Here is a 21,605-nt window from a genome sequence, read left to right as displayed (position 1 = left end):
AGACGTGATTGCGTGCCCAGAAAAACCGCAGGCTTTTTTCTCTCCTTCGCTACAGGCTGCTCCGCAGTTCCGACTCTGAATACTTTTGGCCCAGTCATGCGGTTCGAAAACTGGTCCATGTTGTCTCCATACATTTTCAAATTTTTGTTGCTCCGTCTTCGAGCCACGAACAAACACTGCGGGGAATTTCAAGTGTTCAGGTAACGTCGTTGGGCCACTATAAGGTACCCAAAAGAATGGAGTCATAAAAAAAAAAAATTACAGACCTCTGCTTGAGTTATTAATTATTAGTTTCCAAAGTGCAGGGTAAGCTGGCTGGCCAGCCGTTTGGATAAACGCGTTTGGTGTTCTTAATCGATGAATTAATGATTCTTGAACACCAGCCTAGCTGCTACGTGCCAATTATTGATAAAATTTATTCATTATGAGATTAAAAATAAAATACAAGCTAAGTCATGAAATGGATGAATTGAGAAGGGTGGGTTCACGTTTGAAATGATAAAATTCAAGCACTTTTCATATCAGACTTTATTGTATATTAATAATTATTAAATTATCTCCATTCATATGTATAAATATTATGCCATGCTTTGTAAACTTGTTACTAAAAAGAATCTACGACATTGTCGACTCTAGTTTATTCACTTCATTTCTTCTTTCACGTCTATTTATTTTACCTAATAATATTACCTATAAATTTCTTTGGAATGCTGAAAATCGCATTATCACGATCCATGATATCATTACATTACATCATAGGAATGGTATATTCACTTACCTATGCATATATTTGGCAGTCATTTTACGCAGTTATATGCTGTACGTATACCAAAACCATCACGATTACGTTGTACCTAGATATAATTTACTTGCGATTTATCTATTAGAAACTATAAAAGTTTCTCGGGCTTATAATTAATTCTTTTTTACAAAGGCACTATGAAATACGACCTGGTATCAACATGATTAATAGTATTACAATCATCTAATAACGAACAACATTAACAAATAACAAAAATTCCGATTAATCACCGAAATGGGATTTTGGAGCAACTTACGGATCCGTCCATTGGGATCTACGTTACGAAAAATGAGGATAGATTTGAAACCTACGATTTGATTTCATGGCAGTATATCGCTGTATGAACAGTCCTCGTTAGTTTTGCCGAATATCCCAACGCATTACATCTAATTAAAATAATATATACATACGATATCCAAATAACGGGGAACCAGTCAATCGAACTCCGATGCCCATCGTACCGGCATTGAGATTTCTAATTTAATTGCTATTTATCTTCTCCACATAATTCCATGGAAATAATCCCGTCTTCCCATTTAATCTACCTTCCCACCATCCTTCTTTGTCTAAAAATGAACATGCAACGATAAGGGAATTGAAGTATTCCGAGTCGCCTCGTTACCGAAAATATAAAGTTACTCACGTTCTTTGAGCAGCTCGATGATAGTTCCCTCCTGGAATCCGAGTTCATCCAGATCCTGAGGAACGTAATCGTAGAGCGCTTTGACCTTGGGAAAACTTGGGGTCGGAGGTTTTGGTGCAGGTGTATTCGGAGTAGCTGGAAGCGGTCTTCGCGTATTTCCTGTTCTGCTGTGATTAGAACTAGGACTGTCCGTCGTTTCAGCGGGTTGATGATTTCTGGTAGGTGCTCTGTTAGAAGCAATATTACCATTCCCGTTTCTAATCGCATTTGGTAACCTGAATATATTATGTACAGTAGGTTGATTTGGCGGTGCAGGACTCGAAGGAGGCGGGGGTGCCCGAATCAGTCCTTTACCGGGACCGCCGGGATTCGCATGCATGCCCATCAATGGTACACCTGCTGTGAAATTTTTTTTAGCATTCATCACCCTTTTTTGGCCGGATTTATTCGGCTGGATATTTGGCCGATTTGGTGGAACTGAGGGTCGACTTTGCTGCGGGACAGGGGCAGGTCTGGTGGGAGCATTCGTGGGTCGAGGGGGAGCTGTCGAGGGAGCTTTTGTCAGAGAGGATTTCAGGATGGGAGGCTGTGCTGGTGGACCAGAAGGCCTTGCTTGACGCGATGGCCTACCAGCTGGCATAGTCGAAGGCCTTGTCGGACTCGGTTCTAAAAAGTAATAAACCAATGTCGGGAAAGCTCTCAAGAATAGTTTATGTGTGTTTGAAATTCTGAAATCATGAAAAATAACTCACTCGTAGTGCTAGGCAGACCGAGGCCGACGCTGACGGTTAAAACCTTTCCACTGGATTTCAATACTTCTTTGCTTCCGATGGGACTTTCGATGAATTTTACTTGTCTCGTTCCACCCCCGCCCCAACCCTCTTTTTTAACTTTGAACTCCAAACTAGAATAGGTTTAAGAGGGAATAGAATATCTTCTAAAATGTATCTACGAGATTTTTATCGTGCGATTTCTTACTTGTTGTTGAATTTTATGTTCAGGGTGTGTCCGGTTTCTGCGAGATAATTTTTGCTCAAAGCGAACAGAAATTCAGTCTTGAAAACCAATTCGAGCAGACTGGCATAGTCTTCTCTAGTGTGTATAATCACAAAACCATCCTGAAACAGTCGTTGGTATGGGACACAAGACATAGGTGATCTGAATCTAACATTCAGTCAGAGTTCACTTGAATAATTAACAGAAGAAAAAAAATGTTTTTTTTCTTAATCAAGCGAGTTTTACAAACCTGCAAAGTACTCAAACTGATAAGACTTATTTGTTCGAAGGGTAACTTTCGCTTGATAACTTCGATCCATTGACCTTTTTCCGCTCCCGATTTTATCTGTTCTCTCCTGATCAGGAAGAGACATTTTCCGGTGAGTATTAAATGTCTCTTGCATACCTGAAATTGTATCTCGATTAAAACTATTTTCTCGACAAAAACTAATACGCATTTACGGATTTTCATTTCAGTTTTTAAAAATATGCTGATGTATTTTCACCTTGAACCTTCTGTCGTACTTGAGAACCGTCTCAGCGAAAGCGACTTTTTCGCGTCGTCCAATGAGCATCATAATTTGGGGTCTGGCATCGAGACCTATGTAATCCCCGACAAAGTTTCTATTGATACTTGCTTTCCGCCGTTGCTTATGCCCGAATAGAACCGACGCAGCCTCTTGCTTTTGTACATCTTGACGTCTTCGTGCGAAATATTTTTTAAACGCTTTCTGTATCACCCTCGCATATCCGTTGTATTTCCTATCTCTCGCCTCTTCCAACATGAATAGCTAGAATGAATGTGAACAAAAATTTTCTCGGATTCTTATTTTTTCGCTCCAGTTTAAAGGGAATTCACATTTCAGGTGAATAGAGTAGTTCCTCACATTTTCCGGCGCCTTGACAAAAAGTTTAGTCTTTCCAAGCTGATACTGACTTTTCTCCAAACCTGCACTGGCCAAGATCCATTCGACCCCTCTTTTTTCATCCCCCTGCCACCTGGGCCAGGTTTCCTTTGTGAGTATCGCATACCTATGAAGAAACTTTGCGAATGGTCTCCTGTAGGCAAACCCGGCTCTTCGAACTCTGATATTTTCTTTCAGTCCCAAATATTCGACCTGAGATGAAAATTTGACCGGTGAAGACAAAAAAAAAAAATCCACCAACTTTACCAATCATCATTCCGAATATCTCAATCTTCCCACCTGATGCTTTACTCGCAGCTGGTCCCAATCTCTAGGTCTCTTAGTCTCGTTTGGTTTTATACAGCGGATGTAGTGCGGTGTGCATTTCATCAGTTGGTTTATGAGTCTACTGGCTTGATTTCGAATTTTACTTCCAGCGGTCGTCGGTCTGGGTTTCAGGGTCTTGGTCTTATCGGTCACGACCTCGGGAGGAAAGAGTTCTCTTACAAGTGAGCTGAAAAACCGTTTTTTAGTTTCTTGTATCTCTAAATAGAAAATGGTACGGCCTACAGAATTTTTTTGTGCACAGTGGCATGCATATTATTGTACAAAACGTAAAGATTTCTCTCCTCATTGTTGTAATCGTGATCTTCTACGCGGCTACTTACTTCGTGCTGGTTCGCATAAGTTGAATGAGGTCAGGGAACAGAACGTCACGATTTTTGTCGCAAAATCCATCGACGGAATAATTTACTAGGCCGGCATAATGCATCACCGCAAAACCTTCACCGGTATTTTGAAAATGCGCGTGACCGTTCGCCGCCCCGGCTAATTGCTGAAAATTGCGAAATTCGGGTAAACAATCCGTGACTAATTTGAAAATGAAAAATATCCACGATTCGCTGATTATATACCTTCTGAAAATCCGCGTCTGCCCCCGTACCGCCTCCGTGTAACGTAGCGCAGACATCGTCCAATACCAAAAATATTCCGGGCAATTTTTTACTTTCAAGAAGTTCGACGACAACCGCATTGTTGAAGTAGTCGATGGCCGTCCATCGGATATTTTCAGCCACATATTCCTCCTGTAAAATAGATAAACGAACTCCTTTTTATTCTGGAGCAAATCGGCGGGATCGACGGTGGATTAGAATTGCATGGGAAAAAAAGGAAATTTGAAATAGGCCGACGACCTCATCCCATGGCCTAGACCCACTTGAAAGTATCTGGAGTTATAATTACAAACGTAAACTAAGTTAATTAAACAAGTATAGCTCCGACACTGGATGTTTTAGGTATAAAATGTAGATAATAATCGCTACAAGTTCACACGTTTTAAAGGTGAAGAAAAAGAAGAAGGAAAAATAGTTCAACTTATTCTACGTGTATACCAGCGTAGTAACTTTCAACTCGTTTCAAAGATGAAAAAAGGAAATATAAAACAGCTCGGTAATAAGTTTTCAACAACAATGGATCATTATAATTGTCGAGTTGGAAAAGTAGAAATCGGCGTGAAATGTCACGAGAAGAAAAAGATTATTAACAAATTTATTCACTCCTGTACGGAGTAATTCGGTAAATCTTTCTCCGCATTGGATAAAATTTCGTTTCCTCAAAGCGCGTCTGGTTGACTGAAAATAAAACTGAAATTCTTTTAAACGTCCTGTGGGGACAAATTGCACATTTATACAGCGATGAATTTCGCTACGAGACTTCCTGAGGAAAATAAAGATTCCAAAAAAAAAAATCTAAACAAAAAAAAGACCCGAGAAACTGACAATAAAACAATTATTCAACAGCCAGAAAGGAACAAGGAAGAAGGAAGAAATACGGAGAAGGTGGATACCGTTTCGTTCTCCACGGTTCGTGGTCTCTAATTTCATGATTGCTGCAGTAACTGCATTACAAACAATACATATGAAGTCGCGGTTTTGTTTCATCATAATTTTTCATACCGTATGACACTTGCGAACAATAAAGGGAAACGTAAACTCTTTTGAAATCTGAAGGAAAATTTGTATGAAATTTTTCGTTATGCACCGCCACTCGTATACCAACTAGACGTAATTGTATTCAGAGTTTTCTCTCTTTTCTTTTAATTTTTTCCCTTCTTCCTTTTTCTTGTTAGCTTCACAGATAAGCACCAGTTTCCGGTTTTTCCCCTGCACTTCGTAATAATAACTGTATAAACTGTAACGTTTTTTGTTCAGTTATTTGACGACGATTCTGATGACGAGATATGCGTGTACTCATATTTTGAACAACGGACAAACTCGTCCTCCTTTACGGTTTTAGTGTTCGCCTTGCTCTACTTAATGGTAAAATTTTCAGTCATCTATTCGGCAGCAGTTGTGGGTATTACTAATTGTAATATGACGATACGAATCGACCGGAAACTGTAACTGGCTCGCTGCTAAACTCCGTATAAATTGCACGTCGACCTGATTAAAGTGGTAAAACTGACTCTTGTCTTTTTATTTTCCTTTTCTTTTCTCCCCTTTTTCTTTTTATTATTATTTCTTCCTCCGTTAGCGACTCTACAATAAAGGCTAGATAATAATAGGTTTAATTAAGCGCAGAGCAATTAGAAGACGAAAGGGATAAATGAAATAAATGAGTAAAACAACGCCGCACCAGATCCAAACGTTTCAAAGAAATTATATTCGGTCGTCTCATCTGCATGTTCTTATCCAGTCAGGTGTGTAAATAATTGGATAGGAATTGCATGAAAATGGAATTTCTTCGGCGAAAATTTCATATTTTTGAAAGAAAATTGAAAGAACAGAAAGTTCGCACTCAGGCAAGGAAGCAAAAATGCGCCTAGATTTTTTTCTTTTTCTTCTCATTCAGTTCTCATTTTTTTATACCTCCCTATACAACGATACGCTCTGATAAATAATATATCGATTCAGTTTAACCCAATATTGACAATTACTTTAGAAAACAAATTACACCAAACGATCCTCTGAAATGGTCGAACGATTATATGCGCCAGCTATTTTATTTTTTTTTCCTTCACCCGACTCGGAACGTAAATTTTGAAACTCGCTACTTTGCGCGGATAAATCTTTTCTTCTTCCATTGGTTTTCTTTTCTTATGGGTTTTCAATGGATCTATAAAGAAGACTACACTCTTGTCTTTTGGGCTGTAGAGAAAAAAGGTGGAAAAGAGAGTAAAGTAACAAAAACGGAGATAGTCCCGAATTTAAACCTACAATGGAATTAAGTAAATTACTCGCGCGCAGAATAGCGGTTTAAAATGAAGTGATGCGTTAATGTATTTTTCTTGTAGTACAAGGTACAGTAATATAGATTCGCCACTTTCCTTGTGACACGAGAATGGGGGGAGAATAAGAAAAGAAAAAGGCGTATCGGGTTTCACGGTACTAAAAACCCGCGACATCTCTATAAGTAGAAAATTTACGCCGCTGAGACGCATCGAAATCGATACGATAAAATTCGGACGATGAGGTTCGTGAGGAAGAAAATATATACAACGACAATAGGAAAGATCGGCAAACTGACAAAAACTACAGAGAAACTATTTGAGAACGAATCGGATCACCGATTGTTCTTGATGCCCACGCAGTTTCTTTTTATTTCTTTCGTTTCTATGTTTTACCGCTTTTTCAAATTGTCTAACGTTATAATTTAGTTGTTGTCAATAGTATTTCTTGGGGTCAAAATACAGTCAGAACCCATCCCTCGAGCTGTTTCAAATCATCTTCATTCTTTACTTCAAAAATAAATCTCGATAGTTACTGAATTATAGATTTCGAATTTTATCGAAAATTACCCCGAAGATTACACTCGGCGGAAATTCGGGAGGGTCGATCAAGAGGTTTCCTTATTTTTCATCCCTTGTCAAGCGCCTGGTGGTAAGCCACCCGCTACCCTTCTGTTTTACCCCCGCGGTTCGCCCGACAATGCAGAGATCAAACTAATCAATAGTTTACTCGCTTAGTTATTGTTAGTTGAGCAATATTCCGAGGGGTGACGCCGCCATTTGCAACCCCTCAAATTTGAAAAGTAGATTTCTACTTCTGAATGAAATTTCTTTGATTTTCAATTCCTCGTTCATTTCAGGAATTCGAATCTGCGGAATAAATCGAGCAGCTTGATAAAATAATCGGATTCTCGATTTTTAATGAAAGAAATAAAAATACTGCGAATATTTGGAAAATTTTGACAATGGATTTCACACGATATTATTAAATTATAGAAAGTCCAAATAGTCGCTATATTAGTTAGAGGTATGATATCCGGCCACTTTCTTCGGCTATAAATAAAATAAGAGACACATCGATAAACCGCAAGTGTTCCACTATAGGTTCTACTATACGTGACAAATTTAATAAGTGTGTAATTAATTGGTATAATAAATCAGCGTCGATTTTATGCATGCAAAATTTCATCAAACAATTTTCTTCCTCTCCAGGGTTTCGATCTAATCGACGTGCATGCGAATATTGATGAAAGTTTCGTAATTTGTATTCCTCAAAAGAAAAATCAAAGATCTTGATTGAATAATCTTAATTCCGAAGACTGATCCAAATTACGCTATTAATCGCGAGGCGGGAACTTAGTAGTGGGGAAATTATTGAAAGAATCATTGTAAAGTTGTATTAGAGCGAATGTTGCATTGAGATATAATGCTATAGTGGGGATACAAGAGGCAAGAGTAAAGAAATAATGTACCTCGTATTTCAGTTTACTTCAAGGTATACACGAGCGGCGACCTCCTAGCCCGCGTTGCACCGGCACTCGATCTTTAATCGTGATGATTAATAAACCGTTTTTTATTATCAGAAACACAAACTTTCTGATTTAAATAATAATTCATTGATTTGATTAACGCAGACGAACCATTTAAAAGATTTACCAATTTTCTATTGAAGGTTTTTCTACTTCTTCTCTCTCAAGATTGAAAAAAAAAAATGTGTTACGATTCCAAAAAAAATTATCTAAATTAAAATCAACAAGAAAAAAGTATTAAAAATCAGTAATCATTCAGTGCGTGGCTGTTCAGAATTTGGAAATCTTTTTTTTTTTTTGCATCAAGAAGATAAAGGTGAGTCTTATGATCTATCGATAAATTTTTTTTAAATATTTTATATCAAAATATATACCTACATTATATTCGGTACATGCAAGTGCTTTGGATCCAAACAATTTTGAAATTTAAACATTCGATTTTGAAATAATAAAAAATGACAAAATTCTTCCTCCTTTTCATCCCCTGGTTTTTCTCTTTGCGTCGAATTTTTTTTCTCGACAATTTTTTGTCCCAAACAAAAAAAAAAAAAAATCTCCACACATCGTTAGCAATGTTAACATCGTAGACAATAGAAAGATTGAAGCAAGGATCGCATGCTGTATAATAATAATGACAATGATAAAAAATTAACGTCTACGGAATAAGGAGATATACCTCTTTATATTCCAAGCGCACAAGAAATGTGTAGCAAAGATCTCAAAGTCTCTCTTGTAGATTAAATCTCCATGATATCGTTATGTATATATGCACAGGTATATAATGTACATACACAGTACATTATACTACGGTACATAAGTAGACTCGACTTATATTTTAGAATTTAAATGCTTCCACGTCCTCGGGGCATCGCTCGATTGCGAAACTATAACATAACATAACTCTGCGGCGAAAGAGAATAGCGAAAAAAAAAAAAGGAGAGATGAAATAAAATCAAAATCAAAAAACCAAAAAAATAATAACCGCGATATATGTTGATCTGCATTCATTCAAGAAGCACAGACTGTATAGAGAAATACGACACAATTAATCACACAATTAGTAAAAATGAAAAAAGCACTTGCAGATTTGGATATAATTTATACGCATAGATGTGTAACTGGATTCGATAATGAAATGATTTTTTTCTCTTTGTTCTCCTTATTCCCCCGATGCAGGATCGAAGGACTTTTTGTCTCTATGAGGTGAACTTCCGGTCCCATCATTTCCCATTCAATCCGTTTGCACGAAAAAGGAATCGACTATTTTCCCGCGCAGGTGAGTTTTTCATCAATATCTTTCCTTGTTTGCATAGAAACGTTATAGCATTGAGTTCGGGTAAATAATTTTGGTATACGGGTACCTAAACTTTTAAGAAAATGAATATATGTACAGTTATAATGTACACGCGGTACTGCCCGTTACGGTAGCAATTTCTGCGTTTTTGTCTGCTTTCTCTCTGAATTCTTTTCTACATACAGTTTGATCTATACTAGAGTTAAATTTGTCAAATTTTGCCACGCAGAGAAAATCTTATTTCGCGAAACGAGGGGGGGGGAAGGAAGAAAGGAGGCTGTTATCTACGTTTGCTTGTTCGATTTGATTCAATCCAACATATATATGTGCGCGTATGATGTATGGCTATTGATTTTACATAATGGGACATCCGATCGTGAATTAATTTTTCGATTGACGAAGCATAAAAAAAATGTATTAAAAAAAAAAAAAAATAAACAGCAAAAAAGAAAGAAAGACCGGAATGTGTACAGGTATTATACATATGTATACAGTTACGTTTCGAACGATATTCGATATGCCACAGGGCTCACCTGCGTAATTATTATCATTAATATCGTTATTATATAGGTAAAACTTTCGCTTCGCGATATATAAAAATATAAATATATATATAATATATATAATACGTAATACTAATTTTAATCAGAAATAATATCTGCAACTTAAAAATTAAACGTACATCGCGAAAAAAGAAAGAAGAAAACGTGCGTTCGTACGTAGGTTGTAATGTATGTAAAAATATTTTATCTTCCTGGTCGAGAAATCCGGGGCATGTCAACGTGCGTCTTATCGAGTTTAATTAATTATGAAATTTTCCTCGGTACATCGAAGGGGGTCATAATTTTTCGCGCACCAGCATCGATTTATACAATACTTCATTTCGGAATTGCGAAAATAAAATTGGAATACGAATAAAAAGAAAAAAAAGATCGAACAGCAGAGGTAAGATTAAGTGAACGGCGGGATCTTTTGTACATGCATGTGTATTCTATAGTCTAGTTCTGATTTGATCACGAGATAATTTCCAGGTGGGATACATAAATTGAACGGGCCTTGACCAATCTCACTTTCATAACACGATCAATCCTATCGAACGAAACATGCAAATACCAAACTTCAACTTTTCCTATCTCGCAGTAATGATTTAACCATAAATATATCACGAGATAAACCGTTGTTCGGATTGTCCGAAATTAGTAACAAGGAAGAAGAAGGAAATTTTTCAAAAAGTGACGAAGAAAAAACCAAACGGATGAATAAATAAAAAGAAAATCCAAGCGGTTAAAACCGGAAGCAAACGCGTCTGCGGTATTTTACCTATCACCGTAATTATATTATCAGTTTAATTTTATGTAAAGCCACAAAATACCATACAATTTTAAATAATTTTTTACCACAATTTTTCCTGGACTATAAGACCATTATGTGCGTATAATATTACATTCATCTATTAAAATCTGTTTGATTTAAACTTTCACAATAATTACTGAGATTTTCTTGATAATCGGTCGAAAATAAACCAAAGTAACTTACTACTCTTTCCCTTATTTATCCACAATTTTATATCTATCCATCCATTAACTCTTCCGCGATTAATTAACTACAAGGAAATAATACAACCGTCGATGTCTCTCGATCGACGCACGTACATATTACACACAAAGTCAATATCAAATTAGCCACAGGAGGTAAATGGGCAGGTATATGGGTAGATGGGTGGGTAGACGACACATGGGTATCTATACGTATGTAAAAGTATCGTAAATATATAAAGGCTTCGGAAACGGGCGTTGGCGGAAGAACTTTAGAAATTAGATATCGTTTCGCAATTATTGTATCGCCGCTAGGTTTGCCGGTTATACTCGCCATAGGTACGGTATAATATAAATGAAATAAAAGCGATCATCGGGTTAGCAAACGGGAGATTACAACTTATGAAATAAACGTAGAGCACGATCGCGATTGTAGAAAGAAAAAAATATATATATCTATAAACTAGAACGAGAATTAGAATAAATAAGGGAATTCATATTCCCGCGCCCGGCCTTTATTCTCCATAAAATATCATCCGCGCTAATTGAGTACTCGAAGGCGTTTTACGAGCGCGATATGCAATTTAATATAAGGTACGCTACAGTTTCTCCGCTTCTCACTTTCAATATTGACCGAGCTGTACTACAAACAAATATATATATGTATATGTATACATATTTTTATATACACAAAAGCAGACTCGGACTTGCACTTTTCAAGAGAACCTGTTCTCAGCTGCTATACAACGAACAAATTCTCCCGTCTCTAGATAACTGTAAAAGTATACAACAAAATACACGCACAAACACATGTCTGTATGTATATACATCTAGGCATGATACATACATACCTATTGAACTAGCGCAACAAAAAGCCACGCCTATTTCTCGCAAAACATTACACATGAAACTGACTTACCCATAGAAATTTCAAGTAACATACGTTCTCATAGGAGAACAATAAATTTTCAGGATTCACGTTTTAATTAATTGAAGAAGAAAAAAAATTAATTGAAGAAATTGAATTATTTTCAGCGCGTGTGCGAGACTTACATTTTTTTACTCTAATCATCGTTGTGTCATAATTTTAATTTATTTAGTTCTGCATGCTTGAAGTTTTCACGTGGTCGCAGATTGTGTGTACAGAGTTTGAAAAGTTGTTCTTTCTTTTCTTCGCTTAGACGCGTGTTGCGGGGTATTCCTGTACGGGTATAATGTAAACGTTGAAATCCACATTGCGTAACCGTTAATTACAAGCGAAAAGAAAAAAGTAGAGTAAAATAAAAACCAGAGTAGAGAGAGAGAGAGAGAAATTGTAACGTACCGATTCTCTACATGTATGGATATGGAAATACGTGTCATGCAGCAAAACTTTCACTATGTGCAGAATTTAATAACCGGGCTCTCTGTACAACGGCACACGTGTATCTCGATCGCCTACGACCTAAGCCGCGCGTGAATTCTAAAAAGTTGCATACGTACGGATGCACGTGTGGAGAAAAACACGCGTGATGCACGTCTGGTACGTACGTACACAAGAGAATAACACACGGCATACGTACGGAATATTAGCGAACACAACCAGGTCGGTTTTCTCTTGAACCGTATTATGCAGTTGCTTTTATATATTATGGTACGATGATGTACGACGTCACGGACTTAACGCGCGCCGTGCATTTTTCATGGGTACCTGTATGCGTGCGTGAAAAATGAGCTCATTCATAAAATTGACGATACGTGTTTTATTTTATTTTTACAAAATCGTTGTGCAACATTTGCGGTACACACGACGAACAATCTGAAATCCATTGTGAAATTTTTCTTCCTCGTCTTTCTTTCTCCAGAATGGCTCGACGGCTATCGGCCCTACTGATCGTTCTGTCTTGGATGAAATTATCCAGAGGAGCGTTGGTTTTACCAAGACCACCGTCGTCCCCGAACGCGATACCTCATCAATATTTGACCGGCGGTGTGAGTAAAGTATTTGACGGGAAATTGTACAACGACAAACCGTCCTCTGTTTACCGTATGACGCAAAATAATATAATGAGCACTACGAACGTGGAGAAACCGAATACGGACGATTACAAATTTCTCGAAATCGAACTGAGGGGTGGTGCGACCGGGGAGGGTAAAAAGGTTGGCGACGAAGAGGAAGAACGAAAAGAGGAACGGGAGGAAGCGGCGGCGTTGAATTTCGGCGAAATTTTGCGTCAGGTATTTCACTCCAACGATTTGTCGTCCAGGATAAAAAACGCGGCCGGATCGTTTGGCCTGAAACGAAAATCGGGCGAAAAATCACCCGTTCAACCAGAGACGGAATTCAGCGACGGTGAAGAATATCATTCCACCAAACTGTTGCAAAGTTTGAACGACAAACTTTACTATTTGAAGAAAAATAGATCACGACCGGACACTGGCAACGAGAGACGAACCAGTTGGGAACCAAGATCGTACTTGAAATCTATGCAAGTAACTAACGGCCCTATCGTGGATAAAAATCTCTACGCTACCAAGAGTTTGCACTACAATCGGCCGAAAAAGTACATCGGCAAAATTGAAATGGTGACCGATACGAACCCCGATAATCGAATGACATTCACCGGCGAAGAAAACTCCAGATATACCGACGAAGTTTCTTACGAATCTGCAGCTAATTTTTACACTACCGAAAATTCACTGCCAACTTCCAGCGAATTACCGAAACAAATACCACCACCACCCAGTAGAGGCCCTAGTCAAACAAATTTCGCACACACGACACCTGTGCTCAAATACATCTCACGAAGGACCGATATATTACCTGGATAACGAGCTCGGACGTATTTGTATAAGAGAAAATTGATAAAATCTATTAATTAATATTGTCGACGGGCTTCGACGATCTAAATATTAATTATCATTGATGAAAACAATTTGCTACGAAATAATAAATAAGAAATAGCTGTAGCTGTGATTATATTATATTGGAATTAAGATTATCTCCTTACCTTGTTACAATTAGTATTATTAGTATTATCATTATTAATAATTCGTACGATAGTATTTTGTACATGACGTGGGGTGAACGTATTCTCAGAACATGTCCAATTTACGTGGACTAGTAATTTCGTAATGAAAGGCATAATGTTGACTGTAAGCTTAAAAAGTTTTAATAAAAAATGTATGACTCACCTGTTCCGTCTTCAATGTGAGCTCGATGAATATTTGCTGAAGTTTTTCGTTGACAAAGTTGATGCAGAATTGTTCGAATCCATTTCTGTCGAATATTTCGAATCCGTATATGTCAAGGATACCGAGAGTTCGACCGACCGATGATGTCTCCATCGCAAAATTGACGCGCTGTACGGATAGAAACGAAATGAAGAAAAAAAGATAATTATACATGAAAAAAAGCAATATCATTACATCAATTAATTTACCACGGATGATATAAATTTTCTTCATATTTTTCACGTACGTACCTTGACTAAATAATCGAATAATCTAGCGTAGATATCTTTGGCCAGGGCATCTCTCGTGTATAAAGCCTGTTCAACGGTGAGAGTAACGTCAACACTGTCGGATTGACTTCCCCATTTCGAATCAAATATTCTGGAAGTCAATTTGTGGGACAGCTGTTCCGCGGGGACTTCCAACAAGTGGGCAGGAAATTCTAGACCTGGTGAGTACATAATTGATAGAATTCAATATACAATGTAAATCGAATAAGGTCGGAAAGAGTTCAGAGGAAACATTGAAATAGAAAAATAGTAGAATGTTATTTCTACTTTCTAGAAAACTTCAAAAGAAATTTATCATTGAATTCGATGGATCGGATTACTCGATAGAGAAAAGAAAATAAAAGAAGTAAATAAAATGAACGAAGATGCGACTGACGTTCGATTAGAAATTTAGGTCGAGTTTTTGATAAAAATCTATAAAGATACTCACTCCGTTCGTCAGCGATCTGTGAATAGTTTCCTTTTTCGATGAATTTAATATTTCCGATGTGAAGTATTCCCGCTACCAGTTGGAAAATATTCACCACATCTGCATTCTTTATTCCCATCACACTCAGAGCTGAGATAATTATTGAAGGAGAATCAATTATTTAATCGACACAATTCGTCGTTAAGTACAAGTAGGCTTGGATTTATTTTCGATTTGAAATTTTTGTTTGGCAACTTACCTTTTAAAGTTTCTTGAAAATCGTGGGCGTCGTTTGTTCCATCGACTTTGTGATTGCCACCGTGACTCAGATATTCGTAATAGTCGAGATCGGTGAGCCCGAAAGATGCTGAGTGAAGAGAAAAAAAATAATTATCAAACAAATTGATTCTTCGTCGCATCCGTGCCTGATTATAATTCAAATTACATTCAAATAAGATGTATATCCGCTTACATTTCATTTCCTGATTAGCACCGGTGGCCAGCTGATAAAATATATGAAAATTTCTCTCTCCAGGATTGTGGGACGTCACACGAGATTTTTCCAAGAGAAAATTCGATATTTTTCCACCTTCAGGTTGTCCTCCGAACACGAACGAAATTTCGACATATTTTCCCTGTGATTGAACGAAGTTGAAGCTAAAACTAGCATTTTTAACTCACGAACGCCAGCAGCGTAGCGCTTTGTTGTGAAACGTCACCTTGGGGGCTGAGCAGAGGTGACGCCCCACAACAAACCCCCTCGCTCGTGGCTACCTGACTCCAGCAAAGCTCGGGCTCGCTGGTGAATTGAGAAATTCGAATTTCTCAACCCATGCATGTATTGCTACGAATCAAAGTGGGTCTACGACTAAGAGTGTCTTGATTTTTCTGCTCCCAACAGCGAATAATTGATGATTACTCGATCGATTGCATGAGTAGATGATTTTGGCTTTCAGATTTGGATTCCTGAGCTGATTATACGTGAGATTACTCTTGAAGAATCAAAAAAAAAAAACGATTTTTGGGCCAAAAGTAAAGTAGTTTAAAAATTGATTGTATTACACTTTTCTGACGTATTTTGGCCTCAGGAATCCGAATCTAAAAGAAAAATTGACCTATCTCTGAAATTGACCGAGTTATCGCCAATTTTCAGCTTTTTGGGGTCAAAAATAAAAAACTGATTTTTTGGTCTATATTTATGTAATTTGAGCTCAGGAATCCGAATCCGACAGAAAAATTGATCTATCTTGAAAAATGACCGAGTTATCCCCATTTTTAGGCATTTTTTGGCATAAATTTGAGGATATCTCGAAGGGAAAAAATCGTAGCTCAATTTGGACAACGGATTCGTGTTCCTGGGGTCAAAATACGTAAGAAAAGTGCCATACGATCAATGTTAAAAAATAAAAATTTTTGGTCAAAATTTGAAAAAATCGTAAGGGGTACCCCTTGGAAAAATCTCAAATTTTGGCCGAAAATTTTTATTTTTTAAAATTGATCGTATGGCACTTTTCTTACGTATTTTGACCCCAGGAACACGAATCCGTTGGTCAATTTGAGCTACGATTTTTTCCCATCGAGATATCTCCATTTTTCTGCTTCGAAAAGTCGATAACTCGATCAATTTTATTGATGGATCAATCTAGCTTGTTATAATATATGATAATACCACCTAAAACCTAACTGAGGATATTCTAGTTTCTATTCTTATCAATTAATTAACGAACCGCGAAACAAGTTAACACGTAACACTTGAGGTCGTACTAATAATTCGAACGTTTATAAATAATACGACAATCATCTGTTGCAAACTAATGACGATAATTAGAATGAAAAAGAAGAGTAGAAAAGAATAAAAAAATTTAACAAGGATAATTATGAAGTGTGACTCACGAAACGGCTGCTATTATTATTCCTGACAGTTTTGGCGTTTCCAAAAGCTTCAAGAAGAGGATTAGATTCCAAGATGACGTCCTTGACCTTTTGAACTCTTGTGCCACCGCCACTGACCCTCGATACATATGCCATTATATATTTAGCTGCCACAGTCTTACCGGCACCTGATTCCCCGCTAGAAAAAAAATAATAAGAGAAAGTAAAAATTAGTGAAACGAAATAGCGATTACATCGATAAAATGAAGAAGACTTTATCACCTTATAATAACGCATTGACTCTCGTTATCGATCAACATATTTCTGTACATTTCGTCGGCCAATCCATAAATGTGCGGTGGATTTTCGTAGGGAGCCTGTAAGAATTTGAATTCACAATCACGGCGATTAAATTGATAAACTAAAATAAGAAAATACACGAAAGCTCCACTCACCGCTCCTTGATATATTTCGATTTCTTTATCCCCAAAATAAGGCATTTGCTTGAAGGGATTGATCGATACGAGGACAGGACCGATGCATGTCTAGCTCTAGTTGAGGAAAATATAATTCAGCAGATTGCGGATATTAAGAATGAAAAGGAGACTAGCCTATACATCGTTAAAGATAAGTAATACAAGACCCTTCCCTCGAAGAACATTGATCTATTTTTTACCTGTATCAGGGGCTCGGCTAATCAGCCGACAATTTTAGCCGTATACGTAAGAAAAAAGAAAAAGAAAAGGATACGAATATGTAGTCATCCATGTACCGCTTTTTCAGATTGTCGCTGATGGATTCTTCGTTGACTTTTGGCAGTAATACCATATCGTCAACCCCCGACACCTTAACATTTTGACTCTGCCAGTGATAAACCTAAAACACACAAAAGATTCGTAACAATAACAATCATTATTATAATAACAAAAATTATGGGGGATAAGCTCGACAATAATTCTCTACTTTATTCATTTTTGGGGCTTCTAAATCTGCTCGTGTTCCTTGTAACTGTTATACTCGTACATAAAATATAATACGCATCGAGATTCGAACCATAATAAAAAACTAGTTTCTTTTCTCTTCATTTTTGTAAACCAGAAAAAAATTGTTCCAGTCTTCGATGTCGTATGTTCTCGCAACGATTAAATAACATCTGGTAAAAGAATCGTCAAAGTTTTATCTCTGAACGAGCTAACGTAAAATGAAACTATAGCATCTGGTTTTTTATTCAAGTTAAATAAAAAAAAAAAAAAAAAAATTCTAGTCAAAAAGTCAAAATTAACAAAGGAAAAAATTCAAGATAGAATCACGTCACAGCAGTGCGAATAATACATAGCGAAGCAATATTTGATCACCTTTTGGAGAATGAGGGTCCCTATGGCAACTATCTACGGTATAATCGATAATGGCTGGTCATTATCATCGAAGTCTTTGTTATATTTTTAAGGCACGTTACCGCGGAGCGTAACAGAAGGCGAACGGGGACGGACAGGATTAGCTATCTATATCGAGTCGAAGGCAATCATCCGAAAAAATTGACCGGGGTCGAGAAACCCGGAGATTTTCTTTCCCCGATCGACCCCGCCCCCCTTTTTCGCAATTCAATCAAATTTTGAAATTCGGAAACACGCGAAACGTAGCTGTTAAAATGATTTCGTATTTCGGGACATGAGACTCCAAGGTACTGAGATGATTGCATATTTCCGGTCGCATTGTGAGCACTCAAACTCTCTGTTCATTCACCGAACTTCCGGTTGTTGCTGCTGCTGCCGCCGCTGCTGCTCGTCGTTGTGTTTGCAGCTTACAAAACTGACAACGACGACAAAATTTCGTCTCCTGCCGGGTGGAGGAGTTTTACGCAATTACTATATTTCAAAATCTAAATTCAAATCGATACGCCTGAAGAAAAAGACCCCGAGAAATTCACCGATTGGTTCAATTAATTAGCTACATCGAATTAATTAACTTGGACCCGCCTCGTGCCCAGCAATTTTTGCCTCCGTGTCGGGGACCGAAACTCATTGAAATCCAAAGTAAAGTTTGTACGAGAAACAATCGTAACGGTATGTAAACGGAATACAGTAAACGTTTTCGAGGGTCGTTATTCGAATTATAAGAGGCGCACAAAACTGTACAACAAATGTAACGGTGTGCCCCCTCAACACACCTCGTAATTATGCACATAACAAATGTACAAAAGACTAATCGGGTCGTTTGGCAACGGGCCATGGCGGAAAAATTTCCAGATGATCGTTCGATCGTCGTGGAAAATGTTTTTTTTTGCAAAATTATTCTCCTCGTCTAATCCAATTACTTTATTTCCGTCGTAATTATCGTATTTTTTTCAAGATTACTGGAGAGCGAGTAAAGCGCATCGTCCCGATGATTCAACGAAAGGGTTACCCGCTGCACTTTGAAATTCCTACGAACTGGAGGAGTAGAAAAAAAATAATCAGTCTTGGCCCAGAGGGAACCGAATGAGTCAATGAGATGGATCGAAAAAATTCCTCGACATTTTTCAGAGGCTATACTTTCGGCCTACGGATCCACGTTCGACTAAAGGGGGCAAACGTCTAACGGTGTACAATTTTAGAATCTAGAGACGAAAGCGCATCGGTTGATCGAACGAATAACGCGGAGAGGCGCGGGTGGAAAATCGTACGGATTACATTGTGGGAAAAACTTTCTATTTCACACGTTTCACCGCACGTGTTATAGGTGTGTACATACGGTTTTTTGTGTTTACGTTTAATAGCGGCATCTCTTCAACGTCCACAAAGATAAGGGCTCGCAACCGTCGACGCCCTTGAGACGAGCCGACCTCTGTTTTTTTTTACCCCCTACACTGTTTTTCTTTCTTTGCTTTCGTTCTTCCGGCATATGTGTCACTGCATAAGAATGACGTAAGATATGAGTAAACCAGAAAAGAGACGAGGGAGTCGGAAACGTAAGTTGCAACGAATGACACACACTATACACTGGATGCAGTAGTTGCTTCTTCTCGGTTGGGAAACATCAAGTTCTTCGTAATTACTTTTCATTCTTTGACATGATGATACTGTAATTGTACTTGCAGTAAAAAAAAAAAATACTCTCTTTTTTCAGTTGAAACGTCGGAGTCTTTCGAGACTTTGGAAATGACGAGAAGAAATCGAGAGGAGGATAAACATCGTCACGATCGGCTTATCGTCGTAGTTGAAGAGGAAAAAGACGAGGCAAAATTCAATGAAATTCTTTGGCGTATATTTTTTTAAAGAATTTTTCTTTCAAGAAAGGAAGTACGCTCGTGCGTCAGCTGCAGTCGTTATTCGAAGTACGGGTATTGTATTGTGGCGCGAGTGTAAAATTATTTGTGATTTTCCTCGGTATGTGAGATCTCGAGGAGTTGGCGGAGGGTGATCGAGAAGAAAATCGTGACTAATTTCATAAATGTACGTATGTATGGCACGGCGATATTTGACGTAAGTTCGCAATCGTAAAAACGGCGGATCAGAGATACCGGGATGGATGAATAAATGTTGATAAATGAGTCATTTGTGCGATATGAATCGAGCCATAGGTGACATTTATTCCTAACATACAACGTATCGAGTATTATACATATTTTATTTTTTTTTCTTTGATAACCGATAACAAAAAATAAGAATCGCTATCGTTATCAAACTTGCCAAATCAATTCACAAAACATACCTACCCATCGATATAATTGAGAGTAAACATAACTCGAGTCTCTCCATATATATTACAGGTGTGAAAAATACAATTAACAATTATTATCCAAACACAAATATATCGATAAAAGAAACGTACGAAGGCAATAATTATTAATACCTGCCGTGTGTGACGTCTCTTTCTTTTTTACACGTGGAAATTAGTGTCACGCTGACAGGAGGGGGGAATAAAAGAAAAAATAAATAAAATAAATAAAAGTTTACCAATTGTGACTCACCATTTTGACGATGGGTGCCTTTCTTGCTGTTGTTGTTGTTACTGTCGTTGGTTTTTTTTTTTATTACTTATTATTTATTTATCTCATAACAATACCGAACGTTTGCCACCGTTTTAATTGGAACGTGCAGAAGAAAAAAAACAGCGGGTACGACCACGTCTCTGACGTCTTGCAGAAATTTTCCTTCCAATTGCAACAAACGACTAGTGGGGGTCTGCGGTTTTAATAACAACAGTGACCTGTGGAACGTCCGAAAGTTATTGTTAATCTAATTGCAGCTGGTCATCGGACTGTTTGAGTAACAGCAGCAGCAGTCTCTATGTTTATCCATAGTGCTGCCGAAGGAGGTTATAGGTTTTTTTTTTCCCCCCTTTTTCTTTTACGTGTTGGTTAATTACATTCACGTATATTGACGCCACCCACGTTCACTAAAACTGCATGTTGTTACTGCACCATGTGCAGTGGTATTTTATGCGTACAGAACTGTGAGACTGTACTTTCGAATGCAACACTTGCACTTGCACTGCAATGAAACTCGGCGCATACAAACGAACGATATGAATTTAATTGAACACGTTCTCTAATCTGTTGGATTTGTATCGATTGTAACTTGCACGTTTGTAAATAAAGTTTGAACACCACGATCAATTTTGACTCGTTGGAAAATTTACCTCGCGAAGAATACACACTGTACGATCTTCACGCTACGGCGACTTATCCCCGACTGAACAGCCGCTCTCCTCGCTCTGCCTCCCTTGGTTTGACTCATTCACGAAAGCAGCACCAGCGCATGTCTTCTATGACTTCAGAGGTTCTCAATTTTGAAGAGAGATGGAATCATCGCGGAAAACAATTGATAGATATTAATTCAATTAAATGGAAATGACATTGCGCGAAATTTTAATCCAGATCAATCATCGATCGTGGATGAAAAACGTTCGT

General features: G+C 37.7%; 2 protein-coding genes across 2 annotated transcripts; one reads left to right on the top strand and one right to left on the bottom strand.

Moving 5' to 3' along the window:
- Positions 1-510: 510 nt before the first annotated feature.
- Positions 511-21,393, bottom strand: LOC105691783 (unconventional myosin-Ie-like). The gene is made up of 20 exons (XM_012410503.3): positions 20,664-21,393; positions 17,465-17,590; positions 17,170-17,259; positions 16,997-17,091; positions 16,736-16,913; positions 15,315-15,477; positions 15,102-15,209; positions 14,864-14,992; positions 14,395-14,591; positions 14,105-14,272; positions 4,261-4,431; positions 4,015-4,181; positions 3,647-3,860; positions 3,329-3,559; positions 2,948-3,232; positions 2,692-2,847; positions 2,424-2,563; positions 2,198-2,349; positions 1,446-2,111; positions 511-1,368 (listed from the first exon to the last, which is right to left on the bottom strand). The coding sequence occupies exons 1-20, from the start codon at positions 20,664-20,666 to the stop codon at positions 1,283-1,285; spliced, it is 3,525 nt and encodes a 1,174-aa protein (XP_012265926.2). The 5' UTR covers positions 20,667-21,393; the 3' UTR covers positions 511-1,282.
- On the top strand, positions 8,045-14,103 carry LOC125501506. The gene is made up of 3 exons (XM_048657739.1): positions 8,045-8,417; positions 9,278-9,377; positions 12,775-14,103. Exon 3 carries the CDS (start codon positions 12,776-12,778, stop codon positions 13,739-13,741), a length of 966 nt encoding a protein of 321 aa, XP_048513696.1. The 5' UTR covers positions 8,045-8,417; positions 9,278-9,377; position 12,775; the 3' UTR covers positions 13,742-14,103.
- Positions 21,394-21,605: the final 212 nt, after the last annotated feature.

This window comes from Athalia rosae, chromosome 6, assembly GCF_917208135.1.
Source record: "Athalia rosae chromosome 6, iyAthRosa1.1, whole genome shotgun sequence".
Lineage (NCBI taxonomy): Eukaryota > Metazoa > Arthropoda > Insecta > Hymenoptera > Athaliidae > Athalia > Athalia rosae.
The sequence above is the reverse complement of the archived record's forward strand: the minus strand, read 5'-3'. Positions and strand labels throughout refer to the sequence as shown.

Bases quoted from the DNA above. Each gene is read 5' to 3' on its own strand.
- LOC125501506 (XM_048657739.1), top strand. From the start codon at position 12,776: ATGGCTCGACGGCTATCGGCCCTACTGATCGTTCTGTCTTGGATGAAA.
- LOC105691783 (XM_012410503.3), bottom strand. The intron at 17,092-17,169 runs GTGAGTGGAGCT...AAATTCTTACAG, and splicing joins TCGAAATATATCAAGGAGCG to GCTCCCTACGAAAATCCACC. The intron at 15,478-16,735 runs GTGAGTCACACT...GTTCAATCACAG, and splicing joins ATAATAATAGCAGCCGTTTC to GGAAAATATGTCGAAATTTC.